Below are 19,377 nucleotides of genomic sequence, written 5' to 3'. Positions count from 1 at the left end.
TCTGTCAGGTAGTATCCCATCTTGTGCAATTTGTTGTTGACAGTGTATTGCTCTTCTCGGATTACTCCTTGTAATTTGTCACGAAATAAGTGTTCTGTTCAAGACACTGAGGTCGTTGTTCGATCCAGCAACACCAAAGAACGCAAACCAAATCCATAGATCTTGTAAAACGACTGCTTCAAGTATGATTGTAGGAACTCTATGATCGCCTCTAGGGTATTGTCTTTTCCACCCAACAGGAGAATTTTTTCAAGTCCAGTGCATGCAATCAAGACTTCCAAGCATCCCAGGGAACCCATAGGTTCCCTCGTGCATTTGAAATAAGTGATGCCCCTCATCCAAAGTGTCTGTTTCATGGCTTAAGTTGGATTATAAGTAAAGGACGAGCCGCTAGTTAGACTTATATTGTGTTTGACATCAAATGAAATTAGACGTTCTCCTCATAAAAAAAAAAAGAGTACAATCAGGGCAATGTTAGAGACTAAGAATAGTGAATGCACTTAGACAAAAGCTTATTGGGAAAGATTTGCTTCCTACTAAACATTATAACTACCACATGTTAACGCGTTTTTCCTTTTTCTTCCCTCCGAACTTGCAAATATGAATACCAATATCTACAAGTTCATATGGAAGGAAAAAGGAAAAACCCTTAAACAACATATTGTGGTTATCATGTGTAGTAGAAAAAAATCTTCCTCAATAAACTTTATCTAAATGCATCCATTATTTTCAGTCGCTGAACATCTTAAACATCTTCAATTACCACAAAAATTCTCATTCCAATCCATTGCTTTTACTCTTTCTTTTGTAGAGAAACGTGTCATTCTCTTTGATATCAAACACAATATAAATTTAATTAGGAATAAATGCAACTAAACATAATAGGATACGTGGCACTCATATTCCTGAACAGTAGGACTACTATTTCATAATCCTTTCTTGATTGTGTGCCATGAGATTTTAATGATTTATTGTTTATTTTTAATAAGAAAAGTGGTGTGTCTCACCTAGCGTGTATGTTTCATGGCTTCAAGACCGTATTTTAGATAGGGAGCTCGAAAACGTATATGCTAGAAATTATTGAAGAGTTGTTTTAAGAGGTTAAGGTTTAGTGTAAAGCGCAAATAACACACTTACCTATTAGAAATTGGTCCAAAAATTATCCTCGTCAAAATTTTCAACTTCGTATTTCAACCTAAAATTAATAAAATTTTAGTTTCTTCTATAATTGGATAAATCAAAATTTTCAACATAAATTTAACATTATTTATATTATTTCATAAATTATGATCAAAGATTTAACAAAAAAAAAATGTTCATATGGTTATTATTCACACCTTTTTAAAGATCAAATCCCCTATTTTGAAAACATATTATAAATTTTTTTTATCTATTATCACTATTAACCCTTTAATCTTTTAATCTATATTTTTTAATTTTTAACCAAACATATACAGACATATTGCTTTATTGTGTAATTTTATACTTAAGTCTAGGTGCCTTCTATGGTTACTTTGTTTTTGACAAAGTACCATTACTTGATGTGTTTTCACCATTGGATGATGGGGTATAAAATTAATCCAATGGTGAAAACACACAAAGTAAGGCTTACTTTGTAAAAAACAAAGTAAGGCTTACTTTGTAAAAAACAAAGTAAGCATAGCATTTACCCTTAAGTCTATATGATCAAAATTGTGTAATTTTATACTTAATTATGATATTCATGTATTTGACCTTTATAAAATTCACATCTTTATTACCGTGAATCTTTGATCCAATAAATTTTATTTTAATTTTTAACCAAATTTAACTAAAAATTCAGGATAGTCATGATATAATACTTCTATCATTTCCTATCAGTCTATTTGTATTTATGACAAATATAACAATTAAATAGATTAAAAGGTTAACTAAAAAAATATACATATAGACCTTATAATATATTTTTAAAAATAGGACGCAAACAATATGTGAATAATGACATGACATGTAATCAAAGACTACATGTACAATACATATAGTTCTTCAAATTAAAAAGGCTACCTACATTAGATATAGTTCTACCAATTAAGAACATTTAATTGGAAATTGTTCTTTTTATTTAAGATGTTCATTTTTAATTCTTTTAATTAAAAACAGATTACTTAATGTTCAGATTACTAAATTTTTCTTCACCAGGACATCAAATTAGATGTGTCAAATAAAACTGGTCAGATTATCTTTTTAAATCAAAAAAACCAAAACAAAACAAATTGTCTTTGTAAATCGATTTATCTATCGTATCAAAAACTTCAGCCACAAACATTTAGTGCTGTTATTTAACTCCGGTCTCGTGGGATATAGAGAAGAAGCTGATGACAACACATAATTTCTGAGTTTTTCAGACCCAGATGTCATTTCAAAGGATACAAGGGTATAGTTAAAACTCAAAAGAAAAGAGAACATCAAATATTTTCAACAAAACAAATATGAAAAATCAAATTAAGGATTAAAATGCCTCAGCTAAATCCATTAATGTCATTGTAATGTAGTTTCTACCAAGTAGGTTCTCCCTGACAAGCAGGGTCTCAGCTCCACTACACCTACAAAAATTGGATTGTTTCTTCATTGGTTTTCCAAATTATAAACCCCTAATCAAACACTAAACCAAATCAACAAAACAACACAATTTGCATAAATAATCGGACTGATTTGAACACATTAACCCAAATTTATACACCTAATTGATCTTAACAATCTTCATTATAAAGAAAATATCAATTCCATAACACAACTTTGACACAATAAAATGAAGAGTAAAGTTCAAATAAAACCCATGTGGTTTCACTAATTTTCAGATAAAGGACTGTGATTTACTTTTTGTCAAAACGAGGACTGAGGTTTTCAAATTTGGCAAAATAAGGACTTTTTCGATTGATACTATTAAAATCATCCTTGACGACTTCAAAAATGACATATTTTAAAAACTACTAATATTCTCGAGATTATTTAGATGATATTTGGTAAAGAGAGAGAAAGTTAATATTTAGAGAGAGAAAGTTTCAAAAAAGATGATTTTCTAAAATCGAAAATGTAGTTCCATAGAAAATATGGCATTGAACAACTTTAATTCTTGAAAAAATTTATTTTCAAGTCGTTAAAGATAGTTTTAATAGCATTATTAAAAGTGTGAAACCTCAATCCTCGTTTTGACAAAAAGTAAATCATATTCCTTTATCTGAAAATTAGTGAAAACACAGAGGTTTTATTTTAACTTTACCCTAAAATGAATTAATAAACTAGTTGGAATCGACAAACTAAATCCTTTTAATGTATCATTCAAAATCAGTGAACTTAAACGGAATTGCTAAGTTGAAGAAAAGGCTACCTAAATCCATCTATGTCATTGTAATCTAGTTTCTATCTAACAAGGGTCTTAGCGCTAAGACCCAATTATCATTTTCTTGTGTTTATATCATATTACAATCTTCATTATACAGAAAATATCAATTCCATAAAACAATTTTGACACAATAAAATGAATTAATAACTCTAGTTGGACTCAACAAACTAATCCTTTAATGTATCATTAGCCACTAACACATTGAAAAACAGAGAACACAGAATGAATTGAAAGGCTCGGCAAAATCCATTAATGTCATTGTAATGTATTTTCAACCAAGTAGGTTCACCCTGTCATTAGCCACTAACACATTGAAAAACAGAGAACACAAAATGAATTGAAAGACTCAGCAAAATCCATTAATGTCATTATAATGTAGTTTCTACCAGGTCGGTTCACCCTGACAAGCAGGGTCTTGGCTCCACTACATCTACAAAAGTTGGATTGTTTCTTCATTGGCCTTTCAGATTACTTCCCCTAATCAAACATTAAATCTGACTAACACAATACGGTTAATAGAGACAACCTAACTATATCAATTTTGACAATAACAAGAATTAACTAACACCCCCCAAGCTTTGATTGAATGAAGAGTATAGAGGGGTTAGGAATAAATTGCTTTAAAAATTACAACCAGAAGAAATTGATAGCAATTTAAGCATTGAAGATGCAACTTTAAGCATTAAAACTCCATGAAATCAAAAGACATTATTAAATTTAAGAAAAAGCTCAGACTTGAAACAGCTCTATCGATCATGAATTTTCTGAAGCAGAACTGGCATTAAAGCTGTAAACTAATCATCACTGCCATTTTCATTTTCAGGGCAAAAACTAAAATAAACTAAAAAATTGGCTCATATCAAGAAATTCAAACATATATTCTTTTTTCTGCTTCATTGATTACTCTCAGAAGCGCGGATAATACTTAATCATCACCAATGACATATCTCAGAACAAAGTTCAAATCAATCCGTCAACAATTCGATTCAAAATAGGCAAAAGTCGGACCTAAATAGTTATGGTGGAAAAACTACGGAAGAAGAGAAACTCAACGTTATCACCGCAGAATTTCTCTATTTTCCATAAAATTAACATGAACACAAATTAAAAGTGTGGAAAACCACGATTCAAAACGACAGATCTAAAAAACTCTAGAACTGAGCAAAAGAAAACATAGTAGAAAGAGATTTCGCCGTTGATTTGACACAGATCAGCCGGTAGAAAAAGAAAAGACTAAACTGCAACACTAAACGGCAACAATTTAGCACGAGTTTTGGGGCTTTCATCGTCACTGTATTATATATCAGAGAAGCCCGGGAGAACCCGTGCAGAAACAATTAGCAAGTAAATCGACGAAATCTTTCCGATTAGCTCACCTGAAGCACAGATCTGAGAAGCGACTTCGCTTTGAGTGATGAGTGGAAGGGATGCTCTTGGGTTTATATAGAGGCATTCAAGCCCTAAAACCCTAGCAGACGATAGCGGTCGACGAATTTTACTTGTTGATATCATGTACAGCGTGCGTATCAGAACTAAACCTGTCCATTACTGGGCTGGGCTTGGTTCGGATCGGGTCTAACGGCTTTTATCCCAACCCGATCTAACGGGCTTTTATCTGAAATAATGTCTAGTCTAGTCTAGTCTGTTTTAATTTAGGCATCTAAATCTAGATTTAAAAAATCGAATCACATATAAGTTCGCCTAATATATATATATATATATATATATATATATATATATATATATATATATATATATATATAATATAAAATTTATACATAAAAATAAATATTAATATGTAAATTCATTAATTAATATTAATAGATCACGCTGGTCGGATCATATTACTTTTATCAATCTCAAACAGGTGCATATCTATATTGTAATAGGCCTCGTACGTCTTCACCTTGTCATTTACACCAATCAAGAGGCATATCACGTACGTCTTTATCGTATCATACATCCTAGTTCCGAGACATACCACGTACGTCGTGATGGGCCCTATGCGTCTTCATTACACCATTCGGTAGATATGCAACCTAGGTCATAAAGTACCTCGTGCATCCTTGCCTTGTCTAAACCATTGGTTGGTCCTACCTCACTTGTCATGATATTCGCGCCACGGGTCCCTCCTCGTATATTTTCCGCACGGTCAACTCAAGACATACCATGTATGTCGCCACATCACTGATAACATATTGGTAGTTCGAAAAGACGTTATCGTAGCATCGGTTCCCTCGAGATTCGATTTAATCATTAGTCGCATGTCTCATAGGTGGTCACCGCGTCCTATTTACACCTCAAGACGTACCACATATGTCACTACATCTTAGCCAAGACATCCACATTTCGAGATTGTGACCGGCACCCTGAACTCAAATAGAACCTTAATCTCACGGGTGGTCGTCACCTCTCATTCGTATCTCAAGACATACCCACGTATGTCACCACGCCATACACAAGGCCCATATGTTTCCAAATTATGTCGTCGTATTGTCCATGCCTCGAGTTCAAATTAACCTTTTACCTCATAAGTTGTCATCATGATGTTCGTACTTCGAGACATGCCACGTATGTCACCGTGTCGTGCACCTATGCTCCAAAGTTACGTTATTGTACGATCGGTACCTTAGGTTCGAGTTAACTATCGACACGAACCTCGCTTACCATTGTCATTCGTACCTAGGAATATACCCTATACGTCACCCCATGGTGCATAGCACCTCCGTATTTCGGAGTTATGGGCAATACTTGGAGCTCCAAAATAAACTCTTAACTCGTATGTTGTCATCACCTCCCATTTGAACCATTAAGTGTGCCATGTAGGTCGTCACGGTGCCCCTCGTATTTTGGAAATATATTGTTACACTGTCAAAACCCCAGTTCAGATTGACCATCTGACGCATGTTTTGTACGTAGTCATCGCATCCTATCGGCACCTTAATTAGCACCTCGTATGTCGTCGTGTCTCGCCTAATAAATCCATATGTCAAAATACGTCGTTATACTCACCTCTTAGCCAGTAGGTCATCGTCACATACCAGTGGTACCTCCAGACATACCTCGTATATTGCCACGCCATGCACCCGTGTTTCGAAATATGACAGGGTACTAAGATAACCCGTACATTCTCAACTTTCGTGAGCCACACTTGGCGCGTCTTCAAAGGGGCCAGACCAACGTAAGACATACATTGTATGTCGCAACGTTTCATAATACGTCAGCATGTCAAGAATGTGTTACTACGATAACTTGGATTTTGAGTATAGGTCATTTTAGGCACATACCTCGTATGTCATCACTTGCGTTCTAGTTATACCTTGAGTCTCGTTGAACAACCCTCATATGTCACCCTATTGTACATAACATTGGTAATCCACAAATACATCATTAGGTTATCGAGCTCGAGATCAACCTTTGAGGCGCACCTCGTATGTCATCCCTTAGGCCTTGCTTACATATCAAAGGTCGAGTCGTTTATATCATCGAGTCATGGTTAAGCTTTTTGCACATACTTCGTACGCCGCTGCGTGCGTCATGTTCACATTTCGAATATCGTGTCGTTCATATCATCGAGTTCAAATCGAACCGGGGGCACGTATCGTATAAGTCATCGTGGGTATCTCACTTGCACATCAAATGTCGAGTTGGCTATATTATTGGTTCAAGTTGAACCTTTGGCGCGTACCTCATACGTCAACATGCGCGTCTTATTTGCATCTCAAAGGTAGAGTCATTTATGTCTTCAAATTCAAGACAAGCCCTTGGGCACGTACCTTGTATATCGTCGTGTGTGCCTTCCTTGCATCCTAAATATCGCATGGTTCCTGTCTTTGAGTTCCTGCCCAATCTTTGACATGCTCCCCGTATATCGTTGCTAGCATCATCCTTATGTCCCGGACATCGAGTTGTTCATATGCACAAGTTTGAGACATATACTCGTATGTCGTCACTTGGGTCTTATTTGTATCCCTATGATCAAGTTGTTCATATCATCGAGTCTAAGTCCAACGTTTGGCACTTGTCATGTATGTCGTCACTTGCGTCTTGCAAGCATCTCATACATCGTGTTGTTCATGTTAATGAGTTCACGTCAAACCGTTGACACATACGTCGTGTGCCATCACTCACATCTCAAATACCGCTAAGAGACCAAATACGTCATAAATGCCCACATGAGATGCCTAGGGATTCCAAAAAAGACATGTCGTTGTCTTACTAGGGCCTATGAGACGAGTTATCCTTTGACACACACCCTACAGATCCTCACTCGTGTCTTAATGCGTACATGTTTTGTCTAAAATATTTGTAATTTTATCAGTATGGAACATCAATATGGAAGTATTTTCAGCGTTTGGTTAGTGAAGTTTCAGACTGAATTATACAGATATGGATATGTTTACTTTGTTGGTATTGTTAATATGTGTAGACTATATTTTACCTTTTATTATTGTAATAATAAGATGATAAGTTTATTATTACTGCTAATACTTATGCGGAGGAGATTCCAACTAACTGTTAAGTGAAATATGATTTTACTACTAATTCTTTTTCTCTGTTTGGAGGACATATTGTATATATCAATGTTGCAAAAAAATTACACAATATAGAACATTTTATATTAGGGTAAATTACACTCATGGCCACTGAACTTTATCCATTTTCATATTATGGCCACTGAACTTTACACTTTTTAACACTAGTGGCCACTCAACGCCTCAAAATGATCATTGGCGGCTAAAAATAAAAAATCCAATCGTTAATAATATTCTAAGGAACTTTAATTCTTGAAATTTTTTGTTTTGAGGTCATTTAGGTGTTGTTTGGTTAGGAAAGAGAAAGTGAATTTTTAGAGAGAGAAAGCTCCAAAAATGTGATTTTCGAAAATAAAAAATGTGGGTTCATGGTAACTGTCATTCTAAATAACTTTAATTCTTGAATATTTTCATTATGAGGTTGTTAACGATCATTAATGGTCATTTTGAGAAATTAGTTAAAATTGAGTGGCCACCGATGTTAAAACGTGTAAAGTTCAGTGTCCATATTGGGAAGAAATGGAGTTCAGTGGCCATAATGTAAAAATGGGTAAAGTTCAATGGCTATAGGTGTAATTTACCTTTTTATATTATCTATCTGTATTTATACAATATTATATTATATTATATAACCTTATAGTCCATCCATCAAAAGTACATAATATTGACAATTTGCAGATATCCAAACAACAACATAATACTGGCTTTGGGAATAAATAAATAAGAGCGGATGGAATGGTGTCCAAATGGCAGGAAGGGAAAGTTTGACCTCATCATGATAGCAACAGCAACCTGTGTGAAAACCCGAACAAAATAAGAAACCCACCCGAATTGCTCCCTGATCACCGTAGCCAATAAACGTCTACATGAATAACTGCAGCTAGAATTCTTACTAACTTCAAGACCAGATGAAGAAGACTATATTAGCATATATAAATTTAGTCGGGTGAAAAAAAGCATTCATAGTTACTGTAATTTGATCATTACATCTTAAAATATGATAATAAAGTCACTGATTCGGCCACAATAAAGTCATAATGACTATTTTAATTCTCAAAGGAGGTCATGACCATTTCGGAATCACATTTAGGGTATGGCAAGTATCAACCAAAAAGACGATAAAAACGTTAATTAGTGCAAGTTAAGGTATTTTTAATTACAAAATCACATTTTAGATATCATAGTGTGAGTGTGAAACACGCAATTACATAGTATCGAAATCAATTCTTCTTAAGAAGTATAATATACAAGGTATTTGGTTAATTGATTTTGAAATTGCAAATTCCAAATTAATGAAGATAAAATTTCATAATTTATAATATTTTAAACATTTAAATTAAAAATATAATTTTTTTGGTTATTTGGTTGGTAACGGAACCGAACTAGAGATTTTCAGTTCGATCAACTTTGGTTATTTTAGTTATTTGGTGCGGTCATTTTTATTTTTTTTAAATTGTATAAACATCGGTTCGGTTAAATAAATAAAATTCAAGATTGAATTCCTGAATATCCAAACACTAATACTGAATTTGAATCAATATGAAATAAAATGTCACAGTGGGACTCATTTTGAGAAAAATAATTGCACAAAACTAAAAGTATTGCACTTGTTTTTAGTGGACTTTCTTCTCTAACCAATAAGTAAAATGATGGATAAGTGGTATTCTATGTTGCACGGAAGCTCTTTCACTAGCGTTTTTGCTTTTCATGTCTGATTCCGTTTCCATTACGGTTTCTTAGAAATAACGTTTCGGATTCCCGTTTCTGTTTCCAATGTGCAACATAGGTGAATTCTCGTTAAACTTGAAGGGGATTCAGTACTATCATGATTGGACTTTCAATCGTTTACTATGAACTTATTACCATTTATAAGAATTTTTTATAACAGATTGTGAAATGCAAAATAATTGCACAAAACTAAAAGTATTGCACTTGTTTCATGAAAATAAAAAGTTATTCCATGCTTATCATTTTACTCCAATAATACATTATACCTACCTTTATTATATCTAGACATGTCCACGGATCTAGATACCCGCCCGGCCCATCCAGACCTGTATCCTTTGGACCAGATAGAAGAATAAAATTAATCTTTGGGCAACCCAGTCCCATTAAAGCAGTCTATTTTTTTAATGGACTTGAGATTAATAAAAATAACACGGACCGATACAACCCGATCCGTCTAAAAACAACAACAAAACCTTAGTCCCGATCCGCCTATTAATATCAATTAATAAAGATACAAGTTATTTATTTATTTGAGATAAAATTAGCTTTATTGTTATATACCTGTTTCATTTTTGATTGGTCATGGCAATACCCTAATATAGAATAACCATGAGGGTCCAAATCCTATCAACTTAAACATATGAGGGTCCAAATCCCACATTTCAAAAGATATTTTTGGAGAAAACCCAATTCAATTCAACCCTCATGTACATAATTTGAATCCCAAACTTTTGTTAAATGATACAATTAAACCTGTTACTAACAAAATGACATCATATTACTGTGCCGTTAACCCCCCTCCCCCACCTAAGACCAGAGCGCTACATATTTCAGCTCTAATATCACTTTTATCTTTCAAAATTACAAATCGACAAGCATTACGTCATTTAATGTGTCAATTTATGTTAGGAGTAAATCCACCCCATTGCCACTCAACTTTAACTCAACTAACAATATTGACAATTAAACTTGAAAAACGTAACATAAAAATCACTCAATCTTACATTTTCTAACATTATAACCACTAAACTCCAAATAGCAAAATGACCATTGATGACTCAAACATTCAAAAAAACGATAATATTCTAAGAGAGAAAACTAATGTTTAAAAGGAGAAAGCCGATGATTTTAGAAAATAAAAAATCTGATTTCATGATAAATGAGCAACCATAATTCTTAGATGTTTTCATTTTGAGCTTGTTAACGGTCTCAAATGTTTTCATTTTGAGATTGTTAACAGTCATTTTGAGACGGTAATTAAACTTTAATGGCTATAATATCATCCGTTTGTCAAATGGTACAATTAAATCTCTAACTAACAAAAATAAACACATCAAATTATTGTATCGTTAGCCCCTCTACACCTAGATACCACATATGTCAACTCCAAAATCACTTTCATCATTTCAACATTACAGTTTGACAAATGGTGTATCATCTAATGAGTCCGTCCGTCCATTTCTGTTAGTGATGGTTTTAACTGTGCAATTTGACAAACATTGAAACTGAAATTAATTATGACATTTTGTTTTGTACGTGGAGACTAAATTAACTCAACTCAGGGTTGACAAATTAATATTATATAAGCTAAGCAAGTAACATTTCATATCAACTTAAACATAGGAATCACAATCATTCAATAAGTATATTGAGGCTAACCAGAAAACACATTGCCTTGAGAGCTTGCTGTCTTTTGCTTAGCCTTCTCAATAAGGGGCTTCAACTGCTTCTTTTCTGCAAGAATCTTGAGGAAATTAAATAAAAAGGGTATATAATTGTGCTTCCTGCGAATGTTTTCTGTTCTCCACTTGTTAAATTTTTCCTCCTCCATCAGAATCTTTTCAGTTGCGGTTTCAATTCCGGTATTTACCTCCGACAATGATTTGTTCAATGCATCATAATTGCTGCTATTATTGTCGGATTGCGATGCAGCCAGCTGCTGCAATATACGTTCCCGTCTCCTCTGGAGCTCCTTCAGTTCAGCAGTATAAATTTCTCTCCTATTCTTGATCACTGCCATCAGATTGAACCTTATTTCACTTTTTGAATACTTCTCGATGCGTTCTTGGATCACTGGTTGCACCAGACGCAACCAGTCAAGATCACCAGTGCACGGGCCAAGGCTAATGGGGCCCTCTTTCAAGCCATCAAGCTCATACAGCACTCCATCAACAGCCAAATAACTTATGAAATGGTAAACTTCATCATCTTTCCCTGCTGCCTTCTGCTCCTCGGGAATAAAAGGCTCTGGTCTCGCGAAACTGTTATGAGCTGCACGTATAACTTCGCTGTTGTTAATGGCCAAACCTTTGAGTTCAGGTGGAAAATTCTTAGTGAATTCTTTCAATATTGATAATTCTGGACCGATGTCGATATCTGGGCTGTTCATTAGGATAGACAGAATTGCTTGGGTTGCACAAGCATTGTTAATAACCTACAAAAGAAACCATAGAAAATAAATGACTTTAAATTTGTTAATATAGCTAACCTATAAGATGGGTAATACTGACTTATGATAGCAAAAGTCAGGAATCTCGTTTTCCACGGACCTGACTAGCAAAGAAGAGGTTTGAGTTTGAATCATCGATTACAGGGCGTTCATCCTTTTCCCCCGGATGCCATTTGAACAGGAAAATCAACCCATATATAGGCCTGAACAAAAACAAAAAAAATATATATATAGAGCAATTTAATCGTCGAAACACAAAAGTATATATTTATAGAGCAATAAAATTCAGACACCAACCTAAGGCTGTCAAGGGAATCGAGATCCAATGAATACAACTCCTCAACCTGCCAAATGAGTCAAAAAATGGCATCAAATTATTCATGTAGACAAACAAGCCGTAAAACCGATTGACAATTGAACTCCCAGTGCAGTGCAGTGGTTTAATTGCTAGGCTAGGCTAACTCTAGTTACCACTTAATTGAAAGACAAAAAATAAAACATGAAATATGATAAAAGAACATGTAGATTGAGAGGTTCATTCTCAAGCAGTAACTGATAAAAAAAACATTGACACATCATAGAATAGAATGTTCATTCTGGAAAGCACTAAACAAATAAAGAAAATTCAAATATAGGTACGTATGATGACTCATGGCGAAGTAATATTTCTGAAATTCATGCCATCATCATCCTTAAGAAATATGAAATGGAGTTGATAACATCCATTCACTCACAAACCCAATTTATAAAATACAGATTGTTGCCAATTTCTGAATTTTGTGTGTTGTCATGCATCGCAAATTAAAATAAAAATTAAACAATGGAGAGCTAAAGGTTGGGCAGCATGAGTATAGTATAGTTATTCCCTAGGCAGCACCGACACTTCTAGGAGGTTAACGTATGAGTGTCGTGTCAGACACTCCAGGGATAAGGGTAGTGTTGTAAGGGAAATGTAGGAATAAATAAAGTAAGTGTATTTCTATAAAGCTGTGAGAGGAGGGCATTGAGAATTATATTATTTCTCACAATATTGAGATTTGGCACTGCTCTATGAGAATGGAGAGGGAATTTGAGGTTCCTGTGCATAATGAGTAGTTTCAATTCAGTATGGAAAACCACGAAAAATCCTCTTCTCACATTTAATCCAGACTAGCCCGCTTCCTTTTTTCTTTCTCTAGTTTGGTAGATGAAAGTCGTATCTTCATTTTGCGTTTTCTATTATTGTTAATTGCAGTATTGCAAGCTTATGACCTTGCTGTTACTAGAGAAACAACTATCAATATAACTATACTTACCTATTTTACCGGGTGTTTGGGTTTCTATCAATTGATCCAAACTGTTGGATTCTAAAAAACCAACTGTTGAACATCTAGTGACGAGAAACTCAATTAATTAGAGCTCAGGGTTAAAAAACTCTCAAATAGATTACCTCTTAAACAGGCCATACTGTTTGAGCAAAAGGTACACGAGTGCCGGAAGGAGGGAGTTTGAAGGCAGCATTGTTATTCAAGGGATTCATAATAAATTCGAGCAACCAGAAGGGGAAGGGGCTTATATCAGAAGAGAAATAATAAATTCGAGCAACCAGAAGGGGAAGGGGAAGGGGCTTATATCAGCATTGTTAACTATCAGTATCAACTTAAACTTTCAGTTTAATTGGTTCCACGACATGTGGTAAGGGTACTTTTTCAAGATTGAGAAGAGAAGGGCATCAAGAAATCTGCTATTATTTTCAGTGTTGAGGAATGACTATCCTCTAAGAGAGGAGAAATCTGAGGTTCCAATGGCGATTGAGTCAGTCACAACTCAGTCTATCTTCATTTTTCTATTACAACCAGTGAAACAGTTTCTCTATTTTATTGTGTTTGTAATGGGGCTTATGTCAGAAGAGAAATAATAACAATGTTCATGAGTATGTTAATGGTCAATGGCTGCACAGGAATGATACAGGCATTGTAGTGCCAGAAGTGGTAATAATAAATAATGGTCAAGTCAAGCTATGGCATTAGACATGGTGCCATACTAGTGCAATGGTAATGTCAAAGAGTAAAAATATGTCAATACCAACATGACATTTTTACAGGCCAGCTATGACAGACTATTCCTTGTCTGAAGGACTTGGTAATGTCATGAATAAAAGTATGGCAAGTTCTTGCAAGTTATTTCTTCACTCTTTTACCAAATCCACTACTATTCCTTGTCTGAAGGATCCAGTTTCTTTTTCACATTTTTTAGCTCTTCACAGGCCAGCTATGACAGACTATTCACATCATCAATAATTTAACACTTTTTATCACATTCAAACCTGTCAATAGGTACATGTGTCCGCAACTAATGATTGTCTTTGTTCTATTTGTTTGTGTAATTACAGACACACATTTGAACCTGTCGTCTTCGTTCTATTTGTGTAACTATAGACACATTTGAAGGTGTCAGATATTAATATGAATTGAGCATTAACCATGATATGAGATTAGCTTTTAATTCAATTGGTTTCATGACATGGTATCAGAGCCTCGTAGACCAAGTGATCAAGAGTTCCAATACCAGCAACTCTATTTGTTGATTAGGGTTTGTATTGTACACGCTTCAAGCCTAGTGGGCATTGGCATGAGAGAGTGTGTCAGATATTAATATGAAATTGGGCATTAACTATGAGCTTAAACTTTCAATTCAATCAGTTCTACGACGGAAGGAATGTTAACTTGAAATTCACATTAAACACAATATCAAAATCACTAGAATCATCTAAAATTAAAGCTACAAAAAGTAAATTCAAACAAAAAACAGCATTTTGTCAGTTATTTCTCATGAAAATAAAGTAGCAAAATGGTATAATCATAGACAATCTTGACAGGATAACAAAATTCAACAGAAATGGCATCATAGAAGATCATATTACCTGCACACCTTTCACTTGCATTTGTTGTATAAGTTCTGTAAACACGCCTGAAACACAATCAAAGGATCTTAGTAAATCCCTTCAAGATAATTTAACTTTTAAATTTCAACTCATCAAATTTATCGAATCTATATGAGCATCCAGAAAAATAGAAACAGAAACACAAAGGTAACTTTTCTTGGCACTAAATTAGAATGTAGATTAGGGAAAAAGGAGAAACTAGCCAATCAAGTTAAGGTTTAATTCGAGCATATGTATTAAAGAGAAAAGCAAAGCCTCAATGAATACACCCACAAGTTGTAGATCAACAACATTACCTGGATCGGATTCAATCGTGCACCAAGACATTATGACAAATCTATTAGCTGCAGAGGAAGATTTCAATGAGCAAACTAGTTATCAATAACAAAAACAAGAAAATGATGCACACAAACACCAGAAGTACACTGCTAGAGCTATCTAGAGTTGGCAATTCGTGTTTTCATGCCGGTTTGTGCAGTGTTAAGCGACATTGTTGACACGATTGCACATGACACAAACACAAACTGCTAATAATTGGGTGCTATGACACGTTCAGAAGCGTGTGTTGACATTTAACAACCAAATTATATTTCAATGATAACAAACAAATATTTTATCAAAATGTTGACGTTTTACCGTTGTTGCCGTGTAAAACGTCACACGGCAACAACGTTTTACACGGCAACAACGGTAAAACGTTGTTGCCGTGTGACCAGAGGTCACGGGTTCGAGTCTTAGGAGCGGCCTCTTGCCAATTAAATTGGCAAGGGAAGGCTTGCCCCCAATACACCCTTGTGGTGGGACCCCTCCCCGGACCCTCGCTCAGCGGGGACGCGTAATGCGACCGGGCCGCCTTTATACAAATACACATTGATTAGTATAAATAAAGAAATTAAATTCCAAATATTGAAATTAAAAATTTAGTGGACTTTCTTCTCTAACCAATAAGTTATCAGAACCAGACCGGACATCAAACCGGATTTGTAATTGGGTCATGGGTCACTTGGTCGGACTGGATGTTTCGGATTGGTCGGACCGGATGACGTAATAAATAAATATAATATTGATTATATATATATATATATATTAAAATTATATATATATATATATATATATATATATATATATATATATATAAAATAATTCAGGCACATACATGATCAAACAAACACCAAACTCTTCAAGTAGGGATGTTTTAAATCCAGGTATGCCTTTGCAAATGTACAATAAAGTAAGTATCAAAAAATGCTAATTCATTGGAGAAACTAATTACTAATTGCATAAACCTGCAAGTCGGAAAGAAAGGAAAGAATGGGGAGCAATTAGAGAATGCTCTCTCGGCAGGGACATATCTAAACTAAAGGGGATATGAATCAAAAATTTAAATTACAAGACAAAGCACCAATTGACTCAATGTAGACAGTATGAATCAAAACTTTATAATCATTTGAAAATTACAGACAGTATGAATAAAAAATTAAGCTGGGAAATTAAAGGGGATATGAATCATACTGGTAGAAGGCTTTGAGGCGGCGGCGGAAGGAAGGTCAGGCGGCGGAGGCGGCAGCAAGGTCGGCGGCGGAAGCAAGAGGTGGCGGCAATGGGGAAGAAAGAGGGGCTGAGAAATAGATGGGTTTCTTCTTAGGGTTCTATCGCAATGGGGGAAGAAGTGAAAGAGGGGATGGGAAAGGTTCTGTTCACAATTTCACAAACACGTTTTATATTTTTGCTTTTTATTATTTTATTTTTTTCCAATTTTTAGACCAAAAAAGGATTAATTTAAATTAAATAAAAAACCCGGGTCACACCGGTTCCCGGGCGGACTGTCGGGTTCCAGTTTGACCTGGGCTCTCTTTGGTTATTTGAGTATTCAAATAATTAGAGTGGTTCGGATCAATTTCCTGGTCGGTTCCCGATCCAATCGGTCGAACCGATCGGTCCGATCCGAGCCTAATAACAGTGCCAATAAGTAAGTAAAATGATGGATAAGTGGTATTCTATATGCACATAAACTCTTCTTCATTAGCATTTTTGCTTTTCATGTCCGTTTCCATTTCCATTACGGTTTCTTAGAAATAACATTTTCGGGTTCCCGTTTCTGATTCCAATTCCGTTTCTGTGCAACATAGATGAGTTCTCGTTGAACTTGAAGTGGATTCAGTACTATCATGATTGGATTTGCAGTCTATTGAAGGAAAATATGCAAACACAGGCACAACGGAAATATAAAAAATTTACCTATTTCCCTTAACCCAAGATCTGTTAAGGGTTATTTCATATAAAGAGGGATAGAACAAAATACCTTTATTGACGATCTATCTACAGTTACAAACGAAGTGTCCACAACTCTTAATCCCAAGTTTCACGAACACAAACAAAAACCAAACAAGTAAACGATTAGAATATAACTGATGAATAGCAATCAAACGAGATTGCCTCTAATAAATCAACACAAGATCAAGGATAAAGAAAACAGAGATAGAAATTAATCGAATGGAGAAATGATGAACTTTTCTTCCTCTTTTCTTATGTTGGCCGAAACATACACTAAACTATTAGTGTTGGCCGAAATTCCTACCCCTAGGAATAGTGTCACACCCAATCCTAAAAAGAATCGGATATGATGATGAGACAATAATTTAGACATTTACATGTCCAAAATAGAGTCTCAGAAAAAGAATAAATCAACAAAAGCTTCATCGAGCTACAATTCTCAAAATATAAAACCAAAACCTACTCATTCCTAAAACACAAAAGAATTTAGGTAAAAGTTCCCGAACTAAAGCTACAAGAAAATCCGTAAAAACTCAGCATCAATTCAATTCAAGTTACATATGACCTTTACCCGCTGTTTATAGTGTATCTCCTTCATCCGGAGTCGAAATTGGGCGATTCGAAAACCATTGGAAACTTAAGACACAGACCTAAAACTCTTCTTTAGAACAGTCACTCTAATTCGGCCTGGAAAATATCGAAAAACAGCATACAAGTTTCAGGTCCGAATCTGTTTTTTTTTTCAAGTACTATTCGACATCAAGAAAAAGTTACCCAATATCAACTAATTGAGTTTAAACCTATCCAACATCAACATAACAACATCCAAACTCAAAATTTCAAACCATATATTACATATCAAAACTCATGTAGCCTTTCATGAACACACCAATATAACATTCAACTTAAACACACCTAATTGTACATACTTTTACACCTCCTTTACAAATTTAACCACTAAAATGTGATTAACATGGAGACATAACTCACAAAGCACACCTTCAAAATTGGCATCTCAAATGCCCAACTATCATCTAAGCAAGGATATATGCCTATATATATATTTATATACATGTGCCAAAATAATATGCAATACCCTAAAAGACGACTTCAACGATCGTAGCCGTATCCACACCTCGATCTAGCGTTGAGTACCTCCTTCGGTACCTCAAACTTCTTCTCCTAAAAACATTAAAACATTTGAAAAGATGAGACGGAAATCTCAATAAGCAACTATCGACTATAGAAACTAATCTTTACTCAAATTAGCTATATATATATACTTTAAAAATAGCCATAAAAGATAACTTACAAAGTACAAGACCTTTATAACCACTAAATGTTTTAAAGCCATCGTCACAAATACCGTATTCAAATCAAACATAATTTTGTACGTCAACATAATGTATCCATTCTAGAATATCCCCATATATCACAATTCACAAATCACAACACGTTCGAGACGTCTTTTAAATCTGCTTATCCCGTATGGTCTTACTCAACCCTTCACTGCCATACCCAATAGGTCTTTAATCACTGTGTACACATGCCACATTCCTCGCTGAATATGGTCTTCAAGTAACATAAACACCATTCCGGATTACTCTAGATGGATAGCCATAATCATTTTCACTTAACATATATCAAATCCCAACTATATACACATATACTTTGTTCATAATTGAGCTTTTAGATTCTCAATAAATCCTTCTCACAATCAAGTTCTTTATTCATTAAATCATACTCTTTTCCATAATCATAAAAATCCCAAAAGCATATGTAATCAAAATCAGCTTATGTAAATCATCAATAATCTGACATTTACATAAAGATATGCACAAATATTCTTCAATTTGTGACTCAAAACATAATTGAAAGCTTAAGTCACAAAACCCCCAAATCAAAACATGTAAGAAATCAAAACCCTAGAAATTGAATTCAAATTAAATTTAAGGGAAACCCATGTTTATATATACATATAGATATGTACTCAAATTATAAGTATAGTTAATAGTTACTTACCTTAGTCTAAGGTTGAGAATTAACACCACAAAACCCTAAATCTTTTTCACAATCTTCCTAGCCC

General features: G+C 34.5%; 1 protein-coding gene, 1 long non-coding RNA gene and 6 other non-coding genes across 8 annotated transcripts; all 8 read right to left on the bottom strand.

Annotated features, from left to right (window-relative positions):
• Positions 1–2,301: 2,301 nt before the first annotated feature.
• Positions 2,302–2,405, bottom strand: LOC136231694 (small nucleolar RNA snoR97). Its single transcript, XR_010690063.1, has one exon. It is a non-coding gene; the product is annotated as a small nucleolar RNA snoR97 (small nucleolar RNA).
• A 90-nt stretch (positions 2,406–2,495) lies between these two features.
• LOC136231677 (small nucleolar RNA Z278) lies at positions 2,496–2,612 on the bottom strand. The gene has a single exon (XR_010690047.1). It is a non-coding gene; the product is annotated as a small nucleolar RNA Z278 (small nucleolar RNA).
• Positions 2,613–3,605: 993 nt separating this feature from the next.
• On the bottom strand, positions 3,606–4,871 carry LOC136228557 (uncharacterized). Its single transcript, XR_010688740.1, has 2 exons — positions 4,759–4,871; positions 3,606–3,876 (listed from the first exon to the last, which is right to left on the bottom strand). It is a non-coding gene; the product is annotated as an uncharacterized lncRNA (long non-coding RNA).
• LOC136231682 (small nucleolar RNA Z278) lies at positions 3,726–3,842 on the bottom strand. The gene has a single exon (XR_010690051.1). It is a non-coding gene; the product is annotated as a small nucleolar RNA Z278 (small nucleolar RNA).
• On the bottom strand, positions 4,105–4,195 carry LOC136231671 (small nucleolar RNA Z223). Its single transcript, XR_010690041.1, has one exon. It is a non-coding gene; the product is annotated as a small nucleolar RNA Z223 (small nucleolar RNA).
• LOC136231716 (small nucleolar RNA U36a) lies at positions 4,233–4,320 on the bottom strand. Its single transcript, XR_010690084.1, has one exon. It is a non-coding gene; the product is annotated as a small nucleolar RNA U36a (small nucleolar RNA).
• LOC136231729 (small nucleolar RNA snoR134) lies at positions 4,567–4,713 on the bottom strand. The gene has a single exon (XR_010690096.1). It is a non-coding gene; the product is annotated as a small nucleolar RNA snoR134 (small nucleolar RNA).
• Positions 4,872–11,189: 6,318 nt separating the features above from the next.
• On the bottom strand, positions 11,190–16,716 carry LOC136230347 (ubiquitin carboxyl-terminal hydrolase 2-like). Its single transcript, XM_066019400.1, has 6 exons — positions 16,530–16,716; positions 15,314–15,361; positions 14,997–15,043; positions 12,392–12,438; positions 12,195–12,297; positions 11,190–12,079 (listed from the first exon to the last, which is right to left on the bottom strand). The coding sequence occupies exons 2-6, from the start codon at positions 15,342–15,344 to the stop codon at positions 11,300–11,302; spliced, it is 1,008 nt and encodes a 335-aa protein (XP_065875472.1). The 5' UTR covers positions 15,345–15,361; positions 16,530–16,716; the 3' UTR covers positions 11,190–11,299.
• Positions 16,717–19,377: the final 2,661 nt, after the last annotated feature.

Source organism: Euphorbia lathyris, chromosome 5 (assembly GCF_963576675.1).
Source record: "Euphorbia lathyris chromosome 5, ddEupLath1.1, whole genome shotgun sequence".
Classification (NCBI taxonomy): Eukaryota; Viridiplantae; Streptophyta; class Magnoliopsida; order Malpighiales; family Euphorbiaceae; genus Euphorbia; species Euphorbia lathyris.
This window is presented reverse-complemented; position numbering and strand designations above follow the sequence as displayed.

What these genes read in the sequence shown, in the direction of transcription:
- LOC136230347 (XM_066019400.1), bottom strand. Translation starts at nt 15,344, where the DNA reads ATGTCTTGGTGCACGATTGAATCCGATCCAG. An exon ending in CACGATTGAATCCGATCCAG is followed by an intron (nt 15,044 to 15,313) that starts GTAATGTTGTTG and finishes ATTGTGTTTCAG; the next exon opens with GCGTGTTTACAGAACTTATA. An exon ending in GATTCCCTTGACAGCCTTAG is followed by an intron (nt 12,298 to 12,391) that starts GTTGGTGTCTGA and finishes GTTTTTGTTCAG; the next exon opens with GCCTATATATGGGTTGATTT.